General features: G+C 45.5%; 2 protein-coding genes across 3 annotated transcripts; one reads left to right on the plus strand and one right to left on the minus strand.

The window, feature by feature from the left end:
* Window positions 1–43: 43 nt before the first annotated feature.
* Window positions 44–9680, minus strand: ANKRD54 (ankyrin repeat domain 54). 2 transcript variants are annotated; one of them, XM_063395865.1, is made up of 8 exons: window positions 9387–9680; window positions 8990–9037; window positions 4576–4674; window positions 4046–4117; window positions 3602–3649; window positions 3363–3487; window positions 2477–2584; window positions 44–1803 (listed from the first exon to the last, which is right to left on the minus strand). In XM_063395865.1, exons 1-8 carry the CDS (start codon window positions 9646–9648, stop codon window positions 1729–1731), a joined length of 837 nt encoding a protein of 278 aa, XP_063251935.1. In that variant the 5' UTR covers window positions 9649–9680; the 3' UTR covers window positions 44–1728. The 2 variants fall into 2 exon arrangements, with proteins under 2 accessions (XP_063251935.1, XP_063251936.1); XM_063395866.1 differs by having other exon boundaries at window positions 4576–4669; window positions 9387–9526.
* Window positions 9681–9932: 252 nt separating this feature from the next.
* On the plus strand, window positions 9933–19553 carry EIF3L (eukaryotic translation initiation factor 3 subunit L). Its single transcript, XM_063395868.1, has 13 exons — window positions 9933–10041; window positions 10121–10169; window positions 10275–10485; window positions 11066–11145; window positions 11397–11458; window positions 12783–12852; window positions 13542–13615; window positions 14495–14666; window positions 14923–15077; window positions 15850–16020; window positions 17005–17502; window positions 18480–18560; window positions 19315–19553. Exons 1-13 carry the CDS (start codon window positions 10009–10011, stop codon window positions 19351–19353), a joined length of 1695 nt encoding a protein of 564 aa, XP_063251938.1. The 5' UTR covers window positions 9933–10008; the 3' UTR covers window positions 19354–19553.
* The last annotated feature ends 1319 nt before the right edge of the window (window positions 19554–20872 follow it).

Consider the following 20872-nt stretch of genomic DNA (forward strand, 5'->3'; position numbering starts at 1 on the left):
GCAGTTAATGGGCCGCTCTGAAAAAGAGAACTTGGATGAGGAGTCATAAAAGGCTGACAGGATTTTATTGAAGTTGAAAATACAAAAAGGTCAGATTGTCTCTCACCCTCTCCTATCCAGCACATCATAATGAAGTATCAGTATGCACAGTGACAGCTCCAGCCCAGCCACGAGACTGCTGGTCTGAGCTGTGTCCTCCAGTGGCCCCCAGACAAACGCATCTAAAAGCCATGCCTGTTTCAAGTATCTCAGCTTTGAACAGAGGTCCACTTAGCCTCTTCCTGGACAAGAGGCAGATATCAGAGAGCACTCTGACCTAAAGATCTCTGAAGAATGCTCCAAACTGTGGCTGCTGCATACTTAAGCTGAATCCTAATAATGAACTTTTTCAAACCAGTGACTCCCAAGCTGTGGGTTAGGTATGGCTACCAGCACACCAGGTGTGGTACACAGGTGGGAATTTAGATACTATTGGCATGTTCCTGTCACCCTGCTGTTGCCCTATCAACGAGATTTTCTGGATCCCTGCTCCACAACAAAGCAACCTAAATCTTTGCTAATAACCACGTAGGCAGAACTGAGAGAGCAGCAAGAGCATTTCCGTGCATCCTTCATAGCTGCATCACTTCAGGCTCCCAGCATAAGCCATAATTCATTTCTCACGCTGCACTTGAGGTTCTCCGTGACAAGCAAGAGACACGGAATGGCTGAGTAATGGGTTTGGTGCTGCTGCGGCAGAAGTAAAGCCATCTCCATCCTAGCCCAATAATACAGCTGAATGTACAACACCTCCTGTCACACCTCCTGGACTTCTTGCCTGAGACTGCCAGTAACAGGAAACACGAAGTTAGTTAGGGTGGGGTTTTTTTTGCAAGATGTAGATGTCTGACTAGAACTGTGTTAAGACTGTCACCCTCCAATCCTTATTCTCGCATCAGGGCAGCTCTGACCTGCTAGCTGTGTACCTGGGTATTTTTTCAAGTGTTACTGTTCATATTTAAGAACTAACTTGCAGCAGACTTAAAAAATGGGTCCAGTGAAAAGTGTTAGTTTAGCCATGTAAAACTTTGTATCCCACTTGTAACCAGACACATTCTCTGCCCTCTGACAGCAGGCTCTGGGGAAGGTGAGGATTAAGCCTCATCAATGCATGTTTCTTAAGGCAGAATGTTTGCTCGGCTTCTAGCGTGCAAAAATTAAATGCAGAATTAAATGTGTGTTCTTCTCATAGCACAAAGCCTTCTGCTGTTCAATGCATTAACTTCCTCCCTCATGCAATTGAGCAGTATGAAGGCGGCAAAAGGTGCCTGTTCCAAGCATTTCCATGATGCTGGCCAGTTGCTGAGTGCACTAGTCAGGGCTGGTAACTGCACATGGCATTGGTCACTGCCTACATCGAGCTGATGTACTCAGAAGGCAAGATATCTCTGGAAAGGGTACCCTATTCATCATCAGCCCATCTGGTAAAAGGTGAAGCAGCTCTTTTACCCTAAAGTCACAGCTGCAGCATTCTTGTCTGTTGCCTTTGCTGTGCAAAGCCTGCTGCCTCCCCATGGGGCAGCTGTGGCAGCACCAACAGAAACAGTCTGAACACCACTGGAGAATCAGTCTGGCAGGAATGGCCGCTGGCAGCAATGCTTAGTCAGTGATCTGGGAAGCAAACTTCAGCTTCCTTTTCTTCTCTCTAAGGCTTCTCCTGCTTCTTTAGCATGATGATTTGGCAGCTCATTACCTGTTGTCCATCTTCTGCATCTGCAGGCTGAGTGATGTGAAGCTGGCCAGGAGGTCTGTAACCTCATCCACCTGACAGAAGAATACAGATGGCCATCAGGGAGGGCAATGCAGCTGTGCAGCCACCTACCACCACAGAAGAAACCCCCATGAAGCAGGGACCACCCTTGCATTAGAATTGCCAGTAATGCCCATGCTGAGCTTATACTAGGACAGGATACTTTTGGTGCCAACAATCGTGCAGAAGGGCTACTATCCTCACGATCAAACAAGCCCTAATCTAAGGCAATGGGAGCTTCTCCCCATTCTTCAGAAGGTGAAGCTTGACCTCCATTCTGTGTGATTTAGCTGGTCTTTAAAATACAAGCATATTGCTACATTACCCAAACTCAACAATAGTGTCAGGGCTGTTTCCTCTAAGCCTGTTTCTAGGGGCCAGTCTTTTATAGGAAAAAACCTCCAGGCCCTGCAATCCTGTGTAGTTGTGCTGATCCTGAACTTAAAACTGACTGTTCCCCTTAGCCCATCTCCTCCTCACCTTCCCTGCTGCTTGGTAGTACAATGCTTTCTGCATTTTGAATTTTCACCTCAAGGAGGTGAAATGAATCATCATGTAACTTGCCCACTAGACCCAATGTGAACAATAACCATGTCTTCAATGCCCCATTGCTCATGCAGTTGCATTCTCCCAAATGCAGGAGTCCCAACGCAAGGAGGTGAGTCAGAGTAGCTCAATGCTGCCTACCTGCTCCTTTGTGCTAGTCATCTGTAGCCTGGAGCAGAGGTCATCCAGTTGTTCCTTTTGCTCATGCCTCCCCAGACGGTCCAGGTATTCCCGCAACATCTGGATAATCTGAAACAAACAGGCATAAGAGACAAACATCAGTGAGCTGCATCAGGCTGCGGTGTTTTTACAGGAAAAATTGAATGGCTAAATTGCCAAGCATACGGCCTTGAAGCTGCAGCACACGGCAGAGAACATGACCCCTAGAGACAAATCCAGGCAAAGCAACTACGTGGCACTAATGGCAGCATCAGAGTCCAGTGAGTCACCAGAGGCGTTCACCAATCGCAGATGGACTAGTTGTGATCCTTATGCCTGGTTAAGAACAGGGAAGAGAGATAAGCCCAGCTGAAGCAGCATGGGCTTCTAACTCCAGCAGGATCTCCTTATGCCCAGAGGATAAAAATCCTTGTGTCCATGTGGCTCCTGAAGTGGGGCCCATGCCTCATGCATTTGCAGGCCTAGGAGTGCTTTCCTATTCCATGTCTCCACACACTGGAGCAGGCTGGACTGTGCTAGGAATACAGAGCATGCGTATGCCACAGCTACAGCCTCATACTGTGGTTCCTCTCCTGCCACGAGGCACCTGTCTTACATCATGGTTGAAGAAAAGAGAAGGCTCCATATAGGCCAAGAATCCAGACACTCATAGCATCCTTAGCTTACAGAGCCAAGAGAGGCCCTGGAAAAAATTAAAGTAGAGGCTGGGAAAAAGGAAGGTCTCTGAAAATGAAGTCAAACTCTTCCCACAGCAGTTAAGAGCCCGCAGACAGGCATTTAAGTAAAGGGTGCAGGAGGCTGCCAGGAGCTGCACTACCTTACCAGAACACAGGACTGTTTCTTTTACCTGTTTCACTTCAAGGCGTACAGCCTCCAGGCTGTGGGAGAATCCTTCCTGCAGGATATTCAGCTTTGATTTAGCGAGGTGCAGTGGGGTTCTGCCAGCTCGATCCAAGGCATCAACTCTGGCCCCTGCAAGATGCACAAGCAGGGACACTGAGGTCTGTCATCAGGATGTGGTGTCCTTGGGGACTATCAACAGGGCAGGAAGGGGACAGGCTGTAACTCTTATAGAGGAAATGTTACCTCCGCGCAGCAGCGTGGTGATGACAGGAACGTGGTTCGTGCAGGCAGCTGGGGAGGGAAAACACAGGACACACAACTCAGAGGTACAAACAAAAATGAGTTTCTGCTCAAGCACAGAGCTTCCTGCTTCCCAAAGGGCTTCTTTGCCAGGGGAAAGAGGAACGGCCCAAATGCTAAGGTAACCTCCCACTCAAGCCTGAGTACTCTATCTGGAACAGATCTTGTACTCCTTGAGGCTGGTAGAGGGAGGGAAATCAATTTTCTCAAACCTTTCCTTTAATTAAATCTTTGTGAGAAGTGAATCTAAGGAAGTCCCTCCTAGGTCCTTAAATTTGGGGATGCATTTTGTGAGGCATAGGCAAGAGGAAGGTGGAGAGGAAAGGAACAGTAAGGAGGTTCTCATCTCACTTCTCTGCATGCAAAGCTCATCTGTGTGGCACTTACCCAAGTGTAAGGGAGTATTGCCCAGCCCATCTCTTTGGTTTGGGTCAGCCCCATGATCCAGAAGCAGTTGGACTAGAAACAAGGAAAAAGAGCCACATCAGTCCCTTCCCTTTGCCCCACAGGACAGGCCCACATGGGCCACAGGTGCATGTGGCAGACACCAGGCTGCCTTACAGGTGCGCTTCTGTTCAGCTCATCAGCTTCCTTACTGAGACAGGGACAGGGGTTTGCACAGCAGTGCAGAAGGACCCAGTACAAAGCCAGGCAAGTGCCACTGCTCCTGGGCACCCTCATGCAAAGAACTGGGAAGAAGGACACACTTGCCTCTGCACCAGTACAGCCCTAGAACTGGGAGGTCCTGCTCCCCCTCCAGCAGGCAGACATGACAAGCCCTGGGGCCAGAGTTGGCAACTTTAACACAAAAGGAACAGAAAAGAGCAACATCTGACAGGTGCTGAATCAAAATAAAGTGCTCCCTTCAAAATCCTTGCCACAGAGAGGCTGGAAGACAGAACTTCCCCCCCACTCACCAATGCGATCGTTGCCATTGCAGGAAGCAAAGTGCAGGGCTGTCCGGCCTTTGTCGTCCGCAGCACAGGGGTCAGTTCCATCCTCCAAGAGCTGCTGCACTGATAGAACCACGGAGAAGAAAGCAGGTAAGCTGAAGGGGCACCTGATCAGAGAGGAGTAACGCTATCTGCTCTTTTGGGGGAAGATTCACATGCTATCAGCTGGTAAGTTGCAACTACTAAGTTGCCTGGACTTGAACCAGTTCCCACCAGTACTAGCTCAGTAGAACTAGCCTAAGCAGCACAACCTCCACCCTCTGATTCAGCCTTCACCGCCTTCCACATGTTGCCATAAAAGATAAGCCAACGGCTCTAACGGCTAAAGATCCACCTAGTCAAATTTTCAAGCTACAAGGACAATCAGCAGCAAACACCTAGAGAAGAATACAAAAGGATAGGAAGGATACGGGACTAACTCTTGGTTTTAGTCAGCTGCATCTCAGGCACTTCCCAAGCTAGAATTAGCATCCTGTGCTATAACTACACCTCCATGGGCTTTCCCTGTGGATTTACATGGTCATTTTCTGCACCTGTGTAAACTTTAGACATCAACATGGACCCGTGGTCAGAAGTTTCACAGCGTAACCACAGGTAGTGAGAAAAGCCACTTATTCACAGCTGTTTTAACTATGCCCCTTCCTAACCAATGGTGGCTACAATTTGGGAAGCAGGCAGGGGAATGCACTGACCTGCCAAGAGCCGAGCAGAGAGATCAGTAACGGGTGGAAAGATTAGGGACATAAAAATAGCACATACAGCAACATGTGTTAGGGGCAACTGTAGAGGGCTGTTACTCCTGTTGTTTTGAGATCATCCTGATGTACTATCTGGTGTGTAAAATAGAGCTCATTCCATAACTGTTAAAAATGTGGACAGGTTCACTATATTTTGAGATTTTTAAACAGCATATTCTACAACAGTCAAGACTGTTTCAGACCACTGAAAGTCATCATTTATCTCAGCTTCCAGAAAGTGAATTATAGCCATCTTTGAATTTCTTCCTCTACACCTCCTGCTTCAAGTGTGGTACAGAACTGAAAGGAGCACCTGGAAAGATGGAAGTGGCATTAACATAGAATGTTTGTTACTTCAGAAGAAAGACAGGGAGACTGACAGTGCCCCACTGAGAACCATTAATAGGAACACTTTAGCTACTCTTCCCCTGAACCAAGTAGGAATGACATAACCTCTCCACCCAGTGCCACCACAGGAAACAGCAAAGATGTTTATTTGTTGATGAAAAATAAATTAATCATAGCACACTTCCTCAAGTTGCAGAGTAAACAAAACACAAGAGGATTGTAAATACAGGAACCTGTCTATCAAATCCAAGGTGAATTGAAACCACGACTTCCATAAAACTGCATTCTTTCCTGTTGGAAATGATATAACTTTTAAATAGTTTAAGTTAATGGTTTTAACTTTGAAATTAATTGCTTATTTAATCATAATCTATATATATATTAATTATAAAGTGTCCAATTCTTAAATTAGTCTCAGCCAGTATTTAGTAAAGCTGTCATAATGTACTTTTGTAGCAAAACAGCTTGGAGAAACTACTGAAACTTTTAACTTTTTATAAACTAACTCTCATATGCTTCAATGAACAAAACCAGAGAAAGATGTATGGTTGAGGCTGGCATCTGGAATATAGAATTTATGGACCACAACGACTTTGCAGAAACCCGAAGATAAAGAAGGAACTAACAAGGACTCAGTATATGTGTTGGAAAGTCCTTATGAGAGGAAGATGATACTAAAAAGACTAAAAATATGGACTAACCAGCATGACAAGTGAGAAAGCAATAACCCATAGAGGACAGAATACTAATGCATAAAGGAGAATTATGTAATTTTATAACCAATGAACATTAATTTCTCTGTTTGCTAAAAAGCATAAATAAGTGAAGAAGTTTTATATCTGCGTCTGAGTGGAGGCCAGAATTTTGTGAGCTTCACAAATCCCTTCTGGCCAACAACAAAGTAACATCTTACACATTAACATTAAAAGAAAGTGTTAGAGGGGTTTATTTACACCAACAATTCCAGAGGATTTGCTAACTATTTACTGGTGACCCACGTAAGAAAACACACTTGACATTCCACAGACTTACAGGATCAAGGACTTTGGTGCACACTGAAAGACTTTTTTTCAGGGAAATTTTTCAATCCTCTGATCCAGGTGAGTTCAAGGCAAAAACTCCTGGGAGTTTATTAAGACATTACTAAAGGTTTAAAAAGGTATACCTAATCAGAAGCTTGCACTCTCTAATATAATATTTAAGAAAGTGATTACATAATTGGCTATTTTCTATTAAAAGTAAGTGTAAAACTCTATAAGTGAATATTAAGGGAATTGTGTTTGAATCCCACTGCCTAGCTGGAAAACTGTAATTGTAAAACTATAAGTGACTATCAGAAGGTGTGGTTAGAGTCTTCACCCTCTGGTTTGTCCACAAATTAGTCAGACACAGTGCTGCTTGCAAAAAGAGCCATGTTGTGGAAGGGTTTTGCCCAGATTTTTCTGTGCTTATTAAAGCCTATGGTATCTACTAGTGCTGGAAAATGCGAGTGTGTGGTAATGTGTTATAAGTGTAAATTCAGTTTGTGTGGAAATTCATTTGCTTCAAGAGTGTTGAAGCCACTGTATGTTTACTCTGAATTTTAGGGTAATTGGTGTGTACTAAATGTTTGGTTTTCGGCAATGTAAATTTTTAAAGTGAGAATTGTTTGCTCAGAGCTCTCTCCTTGGCATTAGCACCGCAGCTGCTACTGTGTCAGTAACTGGAATTGTATTCATGTGCTCGCAGCGCTCTCTCATGTTGGTTTTAGTGATTGCTGGAATTTTTTTTACTGTGGGTTTCCATTTTTCTTCTTGAACCCAGGAAGAGGGGGAATACCCAAATGTTCACTTTTAGGTTGTATTTTGCAGCACTGGAAAGCATTTAAAAGCAATTCTTTAACTTGGACACAGTTAATAGAATATTGTATTCTCTGGTGGCCAGATTATCTATCAGATAGTTAAGAAAAAGGGTCAGTTCATGGTATTTTACACCAAAAGGTATTTTAGAGTTGATGTTACATTGCCAAAAGAAAGAGAAACAGAATATAGTACCTCAAGCAGAGATGAGACAAGTAGCCAAAGATGAACACAGAGAAACACACTGAGGAGCAGAAGCTGAGATACCTTGAAACATCAACAATTAGTGTAAAAATACCATGAATCAAAAGTGTAGTCAGTAAGTGTAAAATATGTTTGCAAAACAATCCACAGGCCTACAAAAGACCTCCTTTAAGGACTACAAAAAGAGGAAACTGTCCTGGAGTTTATAGGCATATAGATTTTTCTGAGTTACCTCAAAAAGAGGGCTGTTGATACCTATTTGTTTTAGCTGACACATTTTTTAGATAGCTGTTTGCACCAACAAAGCAAGTGAAGTTACCAAGATACTGTTAAAAGAGATAATATCCCGGTCTGAAATTTCATTTGGATGAATGGTCTGTGATATCCTATAACAAGACACAAGCAAAATTTTTGCATTTTAATGTCTTAAGTTTTGCTAGATAATCAATGATTTAAGTGGAAGTAATCTTAAAGGAAAATTAAGATCACCTCCAAAGGGATGTATTGTTGGAAAAGTCAGAACGTTTTAGTAATTTTCGTTAATTGTTTTAACTACCTTTAAAGTTAATTGTTTAGTCATAATCAATAAATATTCATTAATTATAAATAGCGTGTTATTCTTATATTATTCTTAGCCAGCATCTAGCAAAGTTGTCATTAAGTTATTTTTGTAGAAATACAGATTACAAAAACTACTAAAACTTTAAGTTTTGATAAACTAACTCTGATATGCTTCAATTAACAAAGCCTGAGAGAGAAAGATGTAGTGTTGAGGTTGGACATCTGGAAAGAAGAATTTATGGACCACAAGAGTATTTTGCAGAAACCAGAAGGTAAAACTCCAGCTCTGGCCCTGGTTCTAATCTACTGGCGTACACTGCCTCATCACACAGGGTATGGCTTAGATAATAGTAATTTTTCCACCTAAATCAAAACATTATTCTCTTGCTGCTAACACCTGGGCAAAAGAACATACCAAAACAACTGTGACAGTTCAGTGCTGGTTCAGCTCCAGGCAGATGGAAAACTAACACAATGAACCAGGTGCAATGAGAAAGTGAACACAATAACCAGCCCTACTCTGCTCAGAGAACAAACCCAGGCTTTTAAAAAGCATTTTATAGATCTGAAGCATCTAAAGCATCCTGTCCACAAACTATCGGCACCCGCTTCCTCCTCTCCTAAAGTAAGAGCCCTTGATACACTGCCCTTCCAAGAAGAGGTCCCAAGTAGGACTGAGAGAAGTCTTACCTGTGTCCAGATCATTGCTATTGGCAGCTTCACGCAGCCTTTTCACAGCTGTGGAGGAAAGAATGCAGTTACTAGAAAGCACTGAGAAAAAAGGCACGTTTCCCTAATGAAACATCCCCGTGCTCGAGCACAAGTGCGGGGCCAAATCACGCTGCTACTGGCTCCAGAGAAAGGGACACAGATCAAGGCACAGAGTAAGAATCGTTCTCCTCGTCTTCTTCTGAAATTGGCCGCGGGCCCGCCCACTCCTGACGGGCACCTTCCCCTGGCAGGACGGGGGTGCCTTCCCCAGCCGCACACCGAGCACAGCCGACCTCCCTCCCGAAGCCCCGTGCGGAGCCGGCCGAAAGAGGGGCTGTTCCGGAGCGAACAGCGGCTCCACGCGCCCGCCGCTCACCGTGGGCCTCCTTGCCCGTCGGCCCCAGCCGGCGGTGGAGGCGGGCGGCCCTGCGCAGGCGGCGCGCCGGGATCTTGCCCGCGGGTTCCTCCCGCTGCCACAGGACATGCAGGTAACCGAGGGGTGCGCCCAATCCCAGTGGCGGCAGCGCAATGCGCGGCTGTGGCTCCGACTCTGGCCCCAGTCCCGGCTCCGGCTCTGACTCCGGTCCCGGTTCCGGCCCTGCGCCGGGCAGCCCATCAGCCCCACCGCCGCCCTCCATCCCGTCGCGGCCTGGGCCGGGATGGGCGGGGCGTCACCACAGCAACAGGGCGGGCCCGTCCTCTTGACCAATGGAAGGCGACGCAGCCCGTGCATGCAGCCAATGGGGAGGGAGCGGGAGGGAGAGAGGCGGAGCGGGAAGTGGAGGATGTGACCAGGAGAGCCTGACGGGCAGTTGTTTTCTCCAATCAGATAGAGAAGAGGACCATGGCCCGCCCATGAGGGCTCAGCGGGATGAAGACAGGCAGTTGTTTTAGCCAATAGAAGAGCTCAGCCTCTCCCGCCCCCGCCCTGCCCCTGTGCCTGTGCCGCGCCTGTCCCACGTTTCCGTCCGGAGCGCTTTCCGTGCCGCGCCGCCGCCATGGCCTACCCGGGGGAGGACTACGACAACGAGGTGCGGGCAGGGGGGCCGGGGGGCGCGGGGGTCGTGTCCGGGCTGTTCGCGGGGACTCACTGCCGCCCTCTCCCCACAGGCCGCCTACGACCCCTATGCGTACTCCAACGACTATGATATGCACACGGGTAAGTGTGAGGGCCCCACGCCTCGGGCCTGCTTGCGCCCGGCTAGGTCTGTGGGCCCGGGCCGGGCTGTGCGGCCACTGCCTCACTGCTCCTCTTCCTCCACAGGAGACCCAAAGCAAGACCTGGCCTACGAGCGCCAGTACGAACAGCAGACCTACCAGGTGATCCCCGAAGTGATCAAAAACTTCATTCAGTATTTTCACAAGACGGTGTCAGATCTCATTGACCAGAAGGTGTACGAGCTCCAAGCCAGCCGTGTCTCCAGTGATGTTATTGACCAGAAGGTGTATGAGATCCAGGACATTTATGAAAACAGGTACAATACTAACTGTGATCCCGTTAAAAGGAAAGGCTGACTACTACCTGTGCTGTTCCAAACTTGGGCATTCTCTGAAACGGTTTTGATTTGGTTACTGTGGAAAAAAAGAACCCTAGATATTTCCGGCCCATTAGGCTAATGTAGGTATACACGAGTTGTGACCTGTCTGAAGGGGAGGGTCAGCCCTGGCCTAACAGGAAGGGAGGCTGCAAAAAGGGATCTCAGTGGTGCTAGTCAGGCAGTTTCCAGAAAGCTGTGAGGTGTAGCTTTTGTGTTTCTTCTCAACAGCTGCTTCCACTCCTGCTTGTAGCCGTGTCAACTTGACGTAAAGGGAATGTGGAAGTGACATATTTTGTGACGTGGAAGTGACGTCTGTTTTGTGCGTGAGGGATAAATTGAAGTGTCACTGCTTACTTTGCAATTCTCATTCTTTGCTTCAACACTGGACTTACTAACAGGGGTTGGTGGTGCTGCTCAGCTTCCACCAAGTCCAAGGTGTTGTCGTCATCTCTGATTCCAGCACTGTCATACTGAGTGAGAAGTAGCTTCTCATACTGCACGTGTGTCTATTTTTCAGCTGGACAAAACTGACAGAAAGGTTTTTTAAGAACACTCCGTGGCCAGAGGCTGAGGCCATTGCTCCTCAGGTTGGAAATGGTGAGTCTTCCACTTTCCCTTGGGTTGTCAGAGAGAGAAGGAATTGAATTCCTCCTGATCCTGAGTTAGCAGATGCGCAGTGTTGTTGCTGACTGAGTCAGTCACCTTTGTTCACTCTGGCAACTCCTTCAGCAGATGCCTGGCAAGAGGTCAGATGAGCAAAGTGTCTTTTTGTGCCTCCCTTTTATTGTTGTGGCAGGAGGCTGATAGGCCCTGTGCTTGCTAATATCCTCTTCTGTCATCTTTTCCAGATGCAGTTTTCCTGATCCTATACAAGGAGCTGTACTACAGGCACATCTATGCCAAAGTCAGCGTGAGTGTTGGCCCTGTGTCTTCTTGTGGGTTGCATGCTGGCTTCTCTATGCCACCAAACTTGACAAGTCTTGTTCCACTACAGTGTCAGTGGTCCCCTTATCTTTGCAAGGCAAGATTGGATGGGTTCATGAGCTGTAAGTCACACTGATTTTAGGGAAGCTTAAAATTCTTGCCTTTTGTTAGTTTAGTAAGGATTCACTGATTGCTGAAAAGCAAGAAAAACTTGATTGTCTGTCTGAGGCTTGTTAGCTTTCTGTTCAGGCTTGGTGGTGATGAGTGTGCAGGTTTCTCTGGTAGGTCAGATGAATTAGGAGACTGGATCTGAGTGTTCAGGAGGCTCTGTGCTGCTAAACAGCAAATGTAATGGTTAGTGAGTTAGGGAAGAAGGGGGTGTTGGAAGGTAACTGAATTTTCCTTTTTACTGCTTATGTGTGTTTCTTTGTGGCTCCTCTTCAAATGAACAGGCAGTGAGGAAGGGATGTCACAACAGGAAGGTGCATTATTTGTTGTTAAAAACCTCACATGGGATCAGAGTGCCTTGCAAAAAGGGAAACATGGATACCATAAAGGATAGAAAAGAAGGAAATGAAAGGAATAATGTTCTGTGGAACAAAAGAAACTTTGCCTTTTGATTTTTTAAGTTGCTTTGGAATCAGTGAGAAAGTCTTGGTTCTTAAAGGAAAAAATCTCAACAGATGCCTGACTTACGGGTAAATAAGTAATAACTGCAGTTTTGCAGTGGACCAGAGGGTGGAGAAATGTGTGCTTTTAAAAGGCTGCTGTGTTAACCCAAGCCAGGCTTCAATGGGAGAAACTGGTTTCTCAAGCTGTGCTGTTAGTGATTCTCAGACTCACTGTCTCCAGCTGAAACAAGAACCAGCATGTCAAAGTTGATTGATTTTAATCAAAAATGATTGAAAGTTGACATCATTTAGAAATGATGTCCAGAAACAGAATTGTTGATCTATTAAGGCTTCTTAGGAGCAGAGAAGGAAGGAAAGCTGGTGAAGGTAATAGGAAGTTCTTGAATCTGAACAGCAGAGGGGAACAGGGAAGGTTAGTGCAGAATATTCACAGGAGGTTTGACTGCTCAACATCCTGTGAGAAGCTACCTATACAGGAAGACCCATCCCTGTTTTGTGGGACAACAGTGCTATAATTTCAGGTTTTCTGGGTGATGCTGGTGGGTGTCCTGGTTGAATGCTGGCTCTAGCACTCCTGAACAGGACCCTCTGCTATTGTGACTGTCCTTATGCTGTTGCCCATGAACTCCCTCCTGCCCTTCTTGAAATGAAGCAGACTCTGCTGACTTCTCTTTGCAGGGGGGGCCCACGCTGGAGCAGAGATTTGAGTCCTACTACAACTACTGCAATCTCTTCAACTACATCCTCAGTGAGTTGCTGTAATTAATTTCTGGTTTGTGAATTTTGAAGAGAAAGAATGGATGGAGAGGGCAGAACTGAAGAAAGGGTCAGAAGAACTGCAACATGTTTATAAATAACAAAGGGAAAGGTAGTCTGTAAGCTCTCTGCATGTTTGAGTTTATTGAATGAAGAGCAATTTACATCCATTAATTTAAAACCACAAAAAGGAGAAATAGTTTCCAGTGCTTTCTGAAATACTGTAAAGAGTAAAACTTACTTATCTTTCTGTCTTGCTGAGAACTGATTTACCTATCTTATTAAAAAGTAAAATGAAGCAGTAAGCTGAAGAAAACTTGCAGTGTTTCACAACTGTTTGCTGTTGTTAACTCTCTTTGGAACAAATGTTAGTGTTTGTGACTCCCTGCCAGCCTCATGTGGAGAATGGATCAGTTAGGATAAACCCCTGCAGCCTGTGTGCAGCTTCTGAGAGTTGATGCTGCTGAGCTGTCACACTCTAGAGATTAACCCTGTGCATGTTCATAGTCTTTGAAATTGAGGTAGTTAAAGCTGCATATCTCAGCCCTACTGGAAGCTTAATTCATCTGCTGCTCCATCTCCCATTTCAGGAAAATTCTTGTGTTCTCTAATTTGTCTGTTCTTCCAGTTCTGACGATGTTCTTGCTGAAGGTGTTAACCCTCTCATCTTTTCTCCTGCAGATGCTGATGGCCCTGCTCCTCTGGAACTGCCCAATCAGTGGCTCTGGGATATAATTGATGAATTCATATACCAGGTATGTGATTATAAAACTGGGCCATTTTGGAGTGGCCTTGCCTTTATTAATTGTATAAATTTTCCATCTCTTCCCTTGCTGTGATTTCCATAGCAAGGGTACAATTGCAGGTTGAAAATCTTTGGTGATCACTGTTACTCTTTTGTTAGCAGGTGGATGAAGAAGTTGTAAACGTACAGATTTTTAAGTTACAGGGTGCTCTTTGGGGAGTCCTGAACTTTTGTGCCTATTTCCCTTTCAGAACAAAATTTCTGTCTTTCTTAGTCAGTAGGGCCTTTATGCTTGCACTGAGAGACTGATGACCTGATTTGAAATAAGCTGTGGTCTGAGATCTTGACATTAGGAAATATTTTTCCACTTACTGTTCTGAGTATAGCAGTACAGATCTCAAATGCTATTGGTTTTTCTCTTTAGAGAATATACTCCTATCTCTGTAACTTTTTATTATAGAGCTGTGTGGAATTCCTCAAGTGTTGTCTTCTCAATCTTGAGAACAAAAAGGACATGTGCATATAGGGGAAAAAGATGCATCTATGCAAACACATCTTACAATTTGGTCATTCTCTTTTCTACCTGTTCAGATAGCAAATTTGTGTTTAGATGTCCTTCCTAATTGTTTAAGAGATCCCTTTCTGCTTCCATCTGTCTCCTGACCTTTTCCCTCTGTACTGTATATTTTTTTAGGTACTTTAAAGGTTGTATAATCTACCATTTTGATTTCCATGTGATCTCACATTAAACGATTTTTTTTGATGCAACGTGTAGTTTATTGTAACGCACTTGTGTGAACAAGCTGTTCACACTAAGCTAAGCTTAGTGCGCTTAGCTGAGCATCTCCAAACAAGCTGCTCATCGTTGAATCTATGCTTTTTCCTGTAGTTCCAGTCTTTCAGCCAGTACCGCTGTAAAACAGCCAAAAAGTCTGAAGAGGAAATTGATTTTCTTCGTTCCAACCCCAAGATCTGGAACGTCCACAGTGTCCTTAATGTGCTGCATTCTCTGGTGGACAAATCCAACATCAACCGACAGCTGGAGGTCTATACAAGTGGAGGTGAGCTTTGGGTGGTGCCAAGCACCACTGGTGTCTGTGCTGCCTTGCTTTGATTTGAGCCAAGTTGCTTAACTTTGTTTGGGGGCTGGATCAAACCTATAATCCGTGGATGGATTGGCTGGGCACTGGTTCTGTTGACCTTAAGTGAGAAGTACTAGTGATTACAGTTCCTTGCTCTCTTTGTTTTAAACAGAAAAGTATTGAAAGAGAAGCTTGCTTCCTTGGAGGATGGCATTGTGGTTCCTTTTTTCCCTAGGTGACCCTGAAAGTGTGGCTGGTGAATATGGGCGCCACTCCCTGTACAAGATGCTGGGCTATTTCAGCCTGGTTGGGCTGCTGCGTCTGCACTCTCTGCTGGGAGATTACTACCAAGCCATCAAGGTGCTGGAGAACATTGAGCTCAACAAGAAGGTAATACAACACGTTTTAACCCTTCTCTTGCAGTCTTCCAAATGCCTCTGTTCAAGCGTGCTGGTGAAAAATTGCTGTACTGAATCTTCCAGCTGAGGAACTGTTTGTATCTGCTGTAGTTGTCAGGAGCTTTGTGGCTGACCACAGCTGGAGCTTTGGCATTAAATCAAGCCATATGATAATGCCTGATGCTGTTGCAGCACAATTGCCCAGTTTTTTAGGAGGTTTGCTGTGTTGTGCAAGGCAGTGTTGTTACAGAGAATACTGCTGGAACTGCAAGTGGTAGTGCAGTGGTAACTACCTGAACACAACCTTTGTCAATGGCTCTTTCTTGTATATTTGACTTCTGTTCTCATTGTGCCTGCTCCCACCTAGGCTGTTTTTGCCTTAGAATTGAATGCTGCTTGTGGCTAATAAAAGTTCAGCTGCAATGGGTTTGGGCCAAGGCTTGGCACAGATCTACATACATGCTGTCTGGCACAGGATATGGAGTGAAATAGGGGGAAAGGGAACTGAGCAGAGCAATGTTAGGCACAGAGCAAGAGTCCTCTCCTTGCAGGAAGCTGAAACTGGAAAACATAGGAAATGGGATGAACTAATAAAATAGTGAGGAAGCTGCTGCAGGGATGGGTGGGAGGTGAGGTATCCTGCATTAACCCTCTCCTTTCACCCAGTTTGGGATTGGAGTGAAAGCAGAGGTGGCTGGATTGTGGCTAACAAGGGGTTTGGATTGTTTCCGCTCTAACATAGCATGTTACTCCTTTCTTCTCAGAGCATGTACTCCCGGGTGCCTGAGTGCCAGGTGACCACCTATTACTATGTGGGCTTCGCATACCTGATGATGCGGCGTTACCAGGATGCCATCCGTGTCTTTGCGAATATCCTCCTCTACATCCAGAGGACAAAGAGCATGTTTCAGAGGACAACCTACAAGTATGAGATGGTAAGAGATGGAATAGACTAGACTTCCCAAAAGAAAAAGCTACTGTCTTCTTACCTGTTCCTCCTCTATCACCTGATAGCTTGTCCAGCTTTATTATCCTGGATTTTGCTGGTGATGGTGACTGGGGATCCTCTGAACTCCTTTGCCATGTGTGACAATATTTTCTCTTAGCTACGTTACTAGTTACTTTGGGTGTTCCTCATACCCTCATGTCCCAGGTCCATCTGCACTCTAACTCTAGGCAGGGTTGTTAATGAGTATCATCTGCTGATGATACTCTTGTTGATGCTCCTTCAGACTTAATTTTGTTTCTAATTCAGTGCTGCACTTCAGGTTACTGCCATTGTCAGATATATTTCCATTATCTGATAAACATTCACAGACATGACTGTAACAAAGCTCCTTTCTCTTTCTACATAAGCTGTCTAACCTCTTGATTTTGGTGCCTATTTAACCTCCTGTCTCCTTTTTATCCTTATGATTAATTCCTGACTCATTGTTTAGCCAAATCTTGCCAGTCTTAGTTCTGTAACACTTCAAAAAGTTGCTGTGTCTGTTTCAGCCACACAGCTGTCCATTTCATCCCACACTCAAATAAATCCTCTTTTCTTCACTGACCTCCCTGATAACTGTCCCTTGCCAGGAGATGGTCGTTAAACTATCTGCCTTCCCTTCTCTGCATGTCCTTGTAGCAAAACAGTCAAATGCGCTTCTGGCCCTCTGGATTCTGCATGGCTCTGGATGCACTTACTCTGCCCCTTCCTCTTGTTCAGCCCTCTCTTTTATTTCTAAAAGCCTTGATATGTCATTCATCCATTTGCTTTGCTCAGAGGCACTGCTTCTTTGTGCTGTCCCCGTTGAGCATTAGGACCATCAGTGCTCTGTGTAAAGCATCTTCCTCTGCAAAGTGCAGCTTCCAGCTCCCTTGGGCACCCTAAAACCTGAGCGCACTGTGGTGCTGACAGGCTCTCCTCTGTGTCTCAGATCAACAAGCAGAATGAGCAGATGCACGCGCTGCTGGCCATCGCCCTCACCATGTACCCCATGCGCATAGACGAGAGCATCCACCTGCAGCTGCGCGAGAAGTATGGGGACAAGATGCTGCGCATGCAGAAGGGCGACGCGCAGGTCTATGAGGAGCTCTTCAGTTACGCTTGCCCCAAGTTCCTCTCTCCTGTGGTGCCCAATTATGACAATGTGCACCCCAACTACCACAAGGAGCCCTTCCTGCAGCAGCTCAAGGTCTTCGCTGATGAAGTTCAGCAGCAGGCCCAGCTCTCAACCATCCGTAGCTTCCTCAAGCTCTATACCACCATGCCTGTGGCAAAGCTGGCTGGCTTCTTAGACCTCACAGAGCAGGAGTTCCGTATCCAGCTGCTTGTCTTCAAGCACAAGATGAAGAACCTGGTATGGACCAGTGGCATATCTGCCCTGGACGGAGAGTTCCAGTCTGCCTCTGAGGTTGACTTCTATATTGACAAGGTTGGTATCTGCCACTTGCTGGCTAGGAAATTCTTTAACCCAGCAAATTCTGAAATTGGCAGCACCTAGTTTTGTTCCATTTTGTGGGAGACATTCCTTCTTCCTTTGCCATTTGACAAAGCCATTTGTCTTGGCTGCCCGCGATGAAGTTATAACTCTGCATAAAAGGAATGTCAGTGGATGAGAAGTGATGGAATATCATGGGCAGCTTTGGCAGCCAGAAAACCTAGAAAACAAGCACTTCCCCAGGACAGAGGGAGCTGCTTGTCAGTGTTCTGGGAAGTGATAATTGAGTGACAGATAGTGCTGCTGTTTGTGCGTCAGGTGGGATTGTCCTTGTAGATGTCCCCCACATCTCTCCTTTGTTTGACAAAGCAGAGATGTTGCTTGTTCATGTTACAGGTCTGCTTTGCACTGGAACAGCGTTTAGTTGTGGCTGCTCTAGGAGGAATCTAAATACAATGTGTGGGGCTATCACCATCTGCCCTTGGAGCTCCAGCAGAAGCAAGAGTCTTGTAGGGCTTTAATCAAAGAAGATAGCAGTAACTGTTAGGTTCCTTGCTAGAAAGGAGACTAGGTTGTCCTGTGTTCTTGATCCTTATAGCAAACCTCTTCTTGCAAGGTCTTATGCCATGTCTCAGGTCAGCTCTTGTGGCATATAGCATGACTGAAAAGAGGAAAGCATGAACTGGGGTTGGAACTGTCAAACTGCTGCAAGGAAGACAAAAAAAGAGTGTGTAAGAATGTGGGAAGTGAATACAACATGAACTGGGGATCCATCCCAGGCAAAGGTATGAGGGAGGGCAGCCCAAGGAGAGCTGGGTGGGTGGCATGGGACTAGCACAGGTCAGATATGTGTGATGCTGAACCATGGCTGAGGTGAAGCCCCTTAGGTTGATCTTTATGTTTGGCAGTTCTTGCTGTCTCCCTGCTAGTAGAGCAGTCATTTTCCTAATCTCATCCTGTTCTCTTCCCAGGACATGATCCATATTGCAGACACAAAGGTTGCTCGACGCTACGGGGACTTCTTCATCCGACAGATCCACAAGTTTGAGGAGGTGAGGCCTGGGCGGGAGGGCTGTGTAACTCGGTAGGAAATGTGGAGCAATCATTGGTCTGTGCAGGCTCTCAAGGGTCCACACTTGTGTGAGACAGCTGTGTAATTCCATGCTGGACTTAGCCCTGGCTCTGAAAGGCACTGGGCAAAGGCAGGTGTTCGAAGCAGCAGCTGCTGGCCTCTGAGGAATGGTATGTTTTTGTGAGAAGTGCTCAGTTAAGCCACAGTGGAAAAGGAACAGAGTTTTAATGTCCAGGGATGCTGTGCTGATTCCCTTGTCTCTAGATAAATGTGGTATCCCTGTCAATAACATAACCAAAATCATATCTCTAACTTCATAACTATGGCTCTAGAAAATGACCTCAGAGATTTCTGGAGCATAGATGGCTTCAGCATTGAGCTTGGCCAGGAGGTGACATTCTGTTACTGCTCCATTCTCTCCCAAAGGAGGTTGTTCTCCACTGGAAATTCAGAGGGCAAAATTCTGAGATTTGGGCACTTAATACAGGATTGTGATACTGCTGCTGCAGGTTTGGATCCTTTCTTTCCCCCACATCTTCCTCTGCTGTCTTGGGGAGCAGAGAGTTAGTTCTACTTACTCCCCTTCTACTTGACACACTGTATTTGCTCAAGGGCTCTCGTCAGAGAGTTGGAGAGGAAGGAGTTAAGAGGCATTGGATAAGGTCTGCTGAGGGGAACAGCAGTGTGTATCAATCACTGTGTAATTTTCTGACCTTTGCTTTCTCTAATTCCAGCTGAACCGAACATTGAAGAAGATGGGCCAGAGACCCTAATGTGGATGCAGTACAGGCCTGGGCAGAGAAGTGGATGGGAGAGATTATTCTCTGTGTTGAGGGAGGGAAGCTCAGGGTTCTGGCATTTCTGGAATCTCCTGTGACTCAGAAGGTATTTTGTATTTAAATATTCAGATTTGTTTGGCTCAAACTATCCTATGAAGGACAAGACATCTAATAAATAAGTGGAATTTTCCTGATGAGCATTTGTACTCATTTATTTTTCCTCTGTGGAAGAATATAACTGCATCTGGAGACACGGGCAGATGCCGTTGGCTTGTGCTCTTGTTGGTTTGTGTTGTTGCAGGTAACAATAGGGAACGGATCTGTTTAGGTGCTCTGTACATTCACCTTGCACAGCAAATGGGGAAGGCTGCAGAACTGATTGACAGGAAGGAAATGAGCTGTCCACAGTGTCTTCACAGGATATGGAAAGAGATACAAGCTAATACTATTCCTTTTAGCTTTTACCCTCTGCATTGAATAGACCTGAGTTGTAGTTACATTCTTAGAAGGTTACATGTTTGCCTTTTCTCCGCTCTATTTTATTTTAGTTGCTATGGAGTAGAAATGCTCCAAAGTGAATTGTCATGTTTTTAAAGGAGGGGGAGCATTTTTGTAAATATTGAACCAATATTAACTGGTCATCTGATGAAATGTCCTTGCTGCAGGTTGTGTTTTATTTCAGCAGAAGTGATGCCTGAGACCTGGCTGTTAATTTAATCAAGTTCCTCTGGAAGACTCCCCAAGGGCCTTTAATTTATTAAAACCCTTTAAATGCAAATTTTCCCTGCTGCAAATTTGGAGTGCCTTGAAAAAGGAGGGGGGAAAAGTTTGGAAACAAGTCACATAAAAGGAAATCAGGACCTGCAAGTATTGGGGAAGAGAACACAAAGAATGAATCCCATCCCTCCACACCCTCTCTCCCTTTTGCCATCTTTAAGTGGTTTGGTGTTTGAGTGGTAGAAACAGGTGCAAGAGGAAAACCTGCATGTGTAATAGAAAGCTACCCAAAGTGTGTTTCAGATACACCATCTGCCTCTTTGTACCTCTCCCTCTCATTCCTTTTCACTGAGAATGGGGTTCTAGCAGTCTGATTTGGCTGTGTGATTCTGTTTAAATGAAGGAAATAATTAGCCTTTGTTGGATTATATTCTGTGTTTGAATGAGGGTCAGGTTTCCAGTGTCCTAGATACTGCTGAAAAGTAAACTCTGTTTCCCATCACAAAGTCAAGTAACTCAGGCAGGCAGGGTACAGACAACACAGTGAGATTAAATGGGCAATTCCTGTTGGCTTTCTACCTGCTGATTTTGGTGTTATGGATGCTAGGAGCTCACTGTCTCCAGTTCTGGAGGGTTTGAGGCAGCAATATCATTAGGACATTAAAAGACTGAGATGCCACTGCATTGCAGCAGCCCATGGGGAGCTATGTTCATATCAAGCAGAATCTGATCCGTTTTGATTTTGACTTTTCCTTCTGTGTATTTGCCAACAGCAGCACAGTAAGCATAGCTGTCA

The sequence above is a fragment of the Prinia subflava genome, chromosome 4 (genome assembly GCF_021018805.1).
Source record: "Prinia subflava isolate CZ2003 ecotype Zambia chromosome 4, Cam_Psub_1.2, whole genome shotgun sequence".
NCBI classification, from domain to species: Eukaryota; Metazoa; Chordata; class Aves; order Passeriformes; family Cisticolidae; genus Prinia; species Prinia subflava.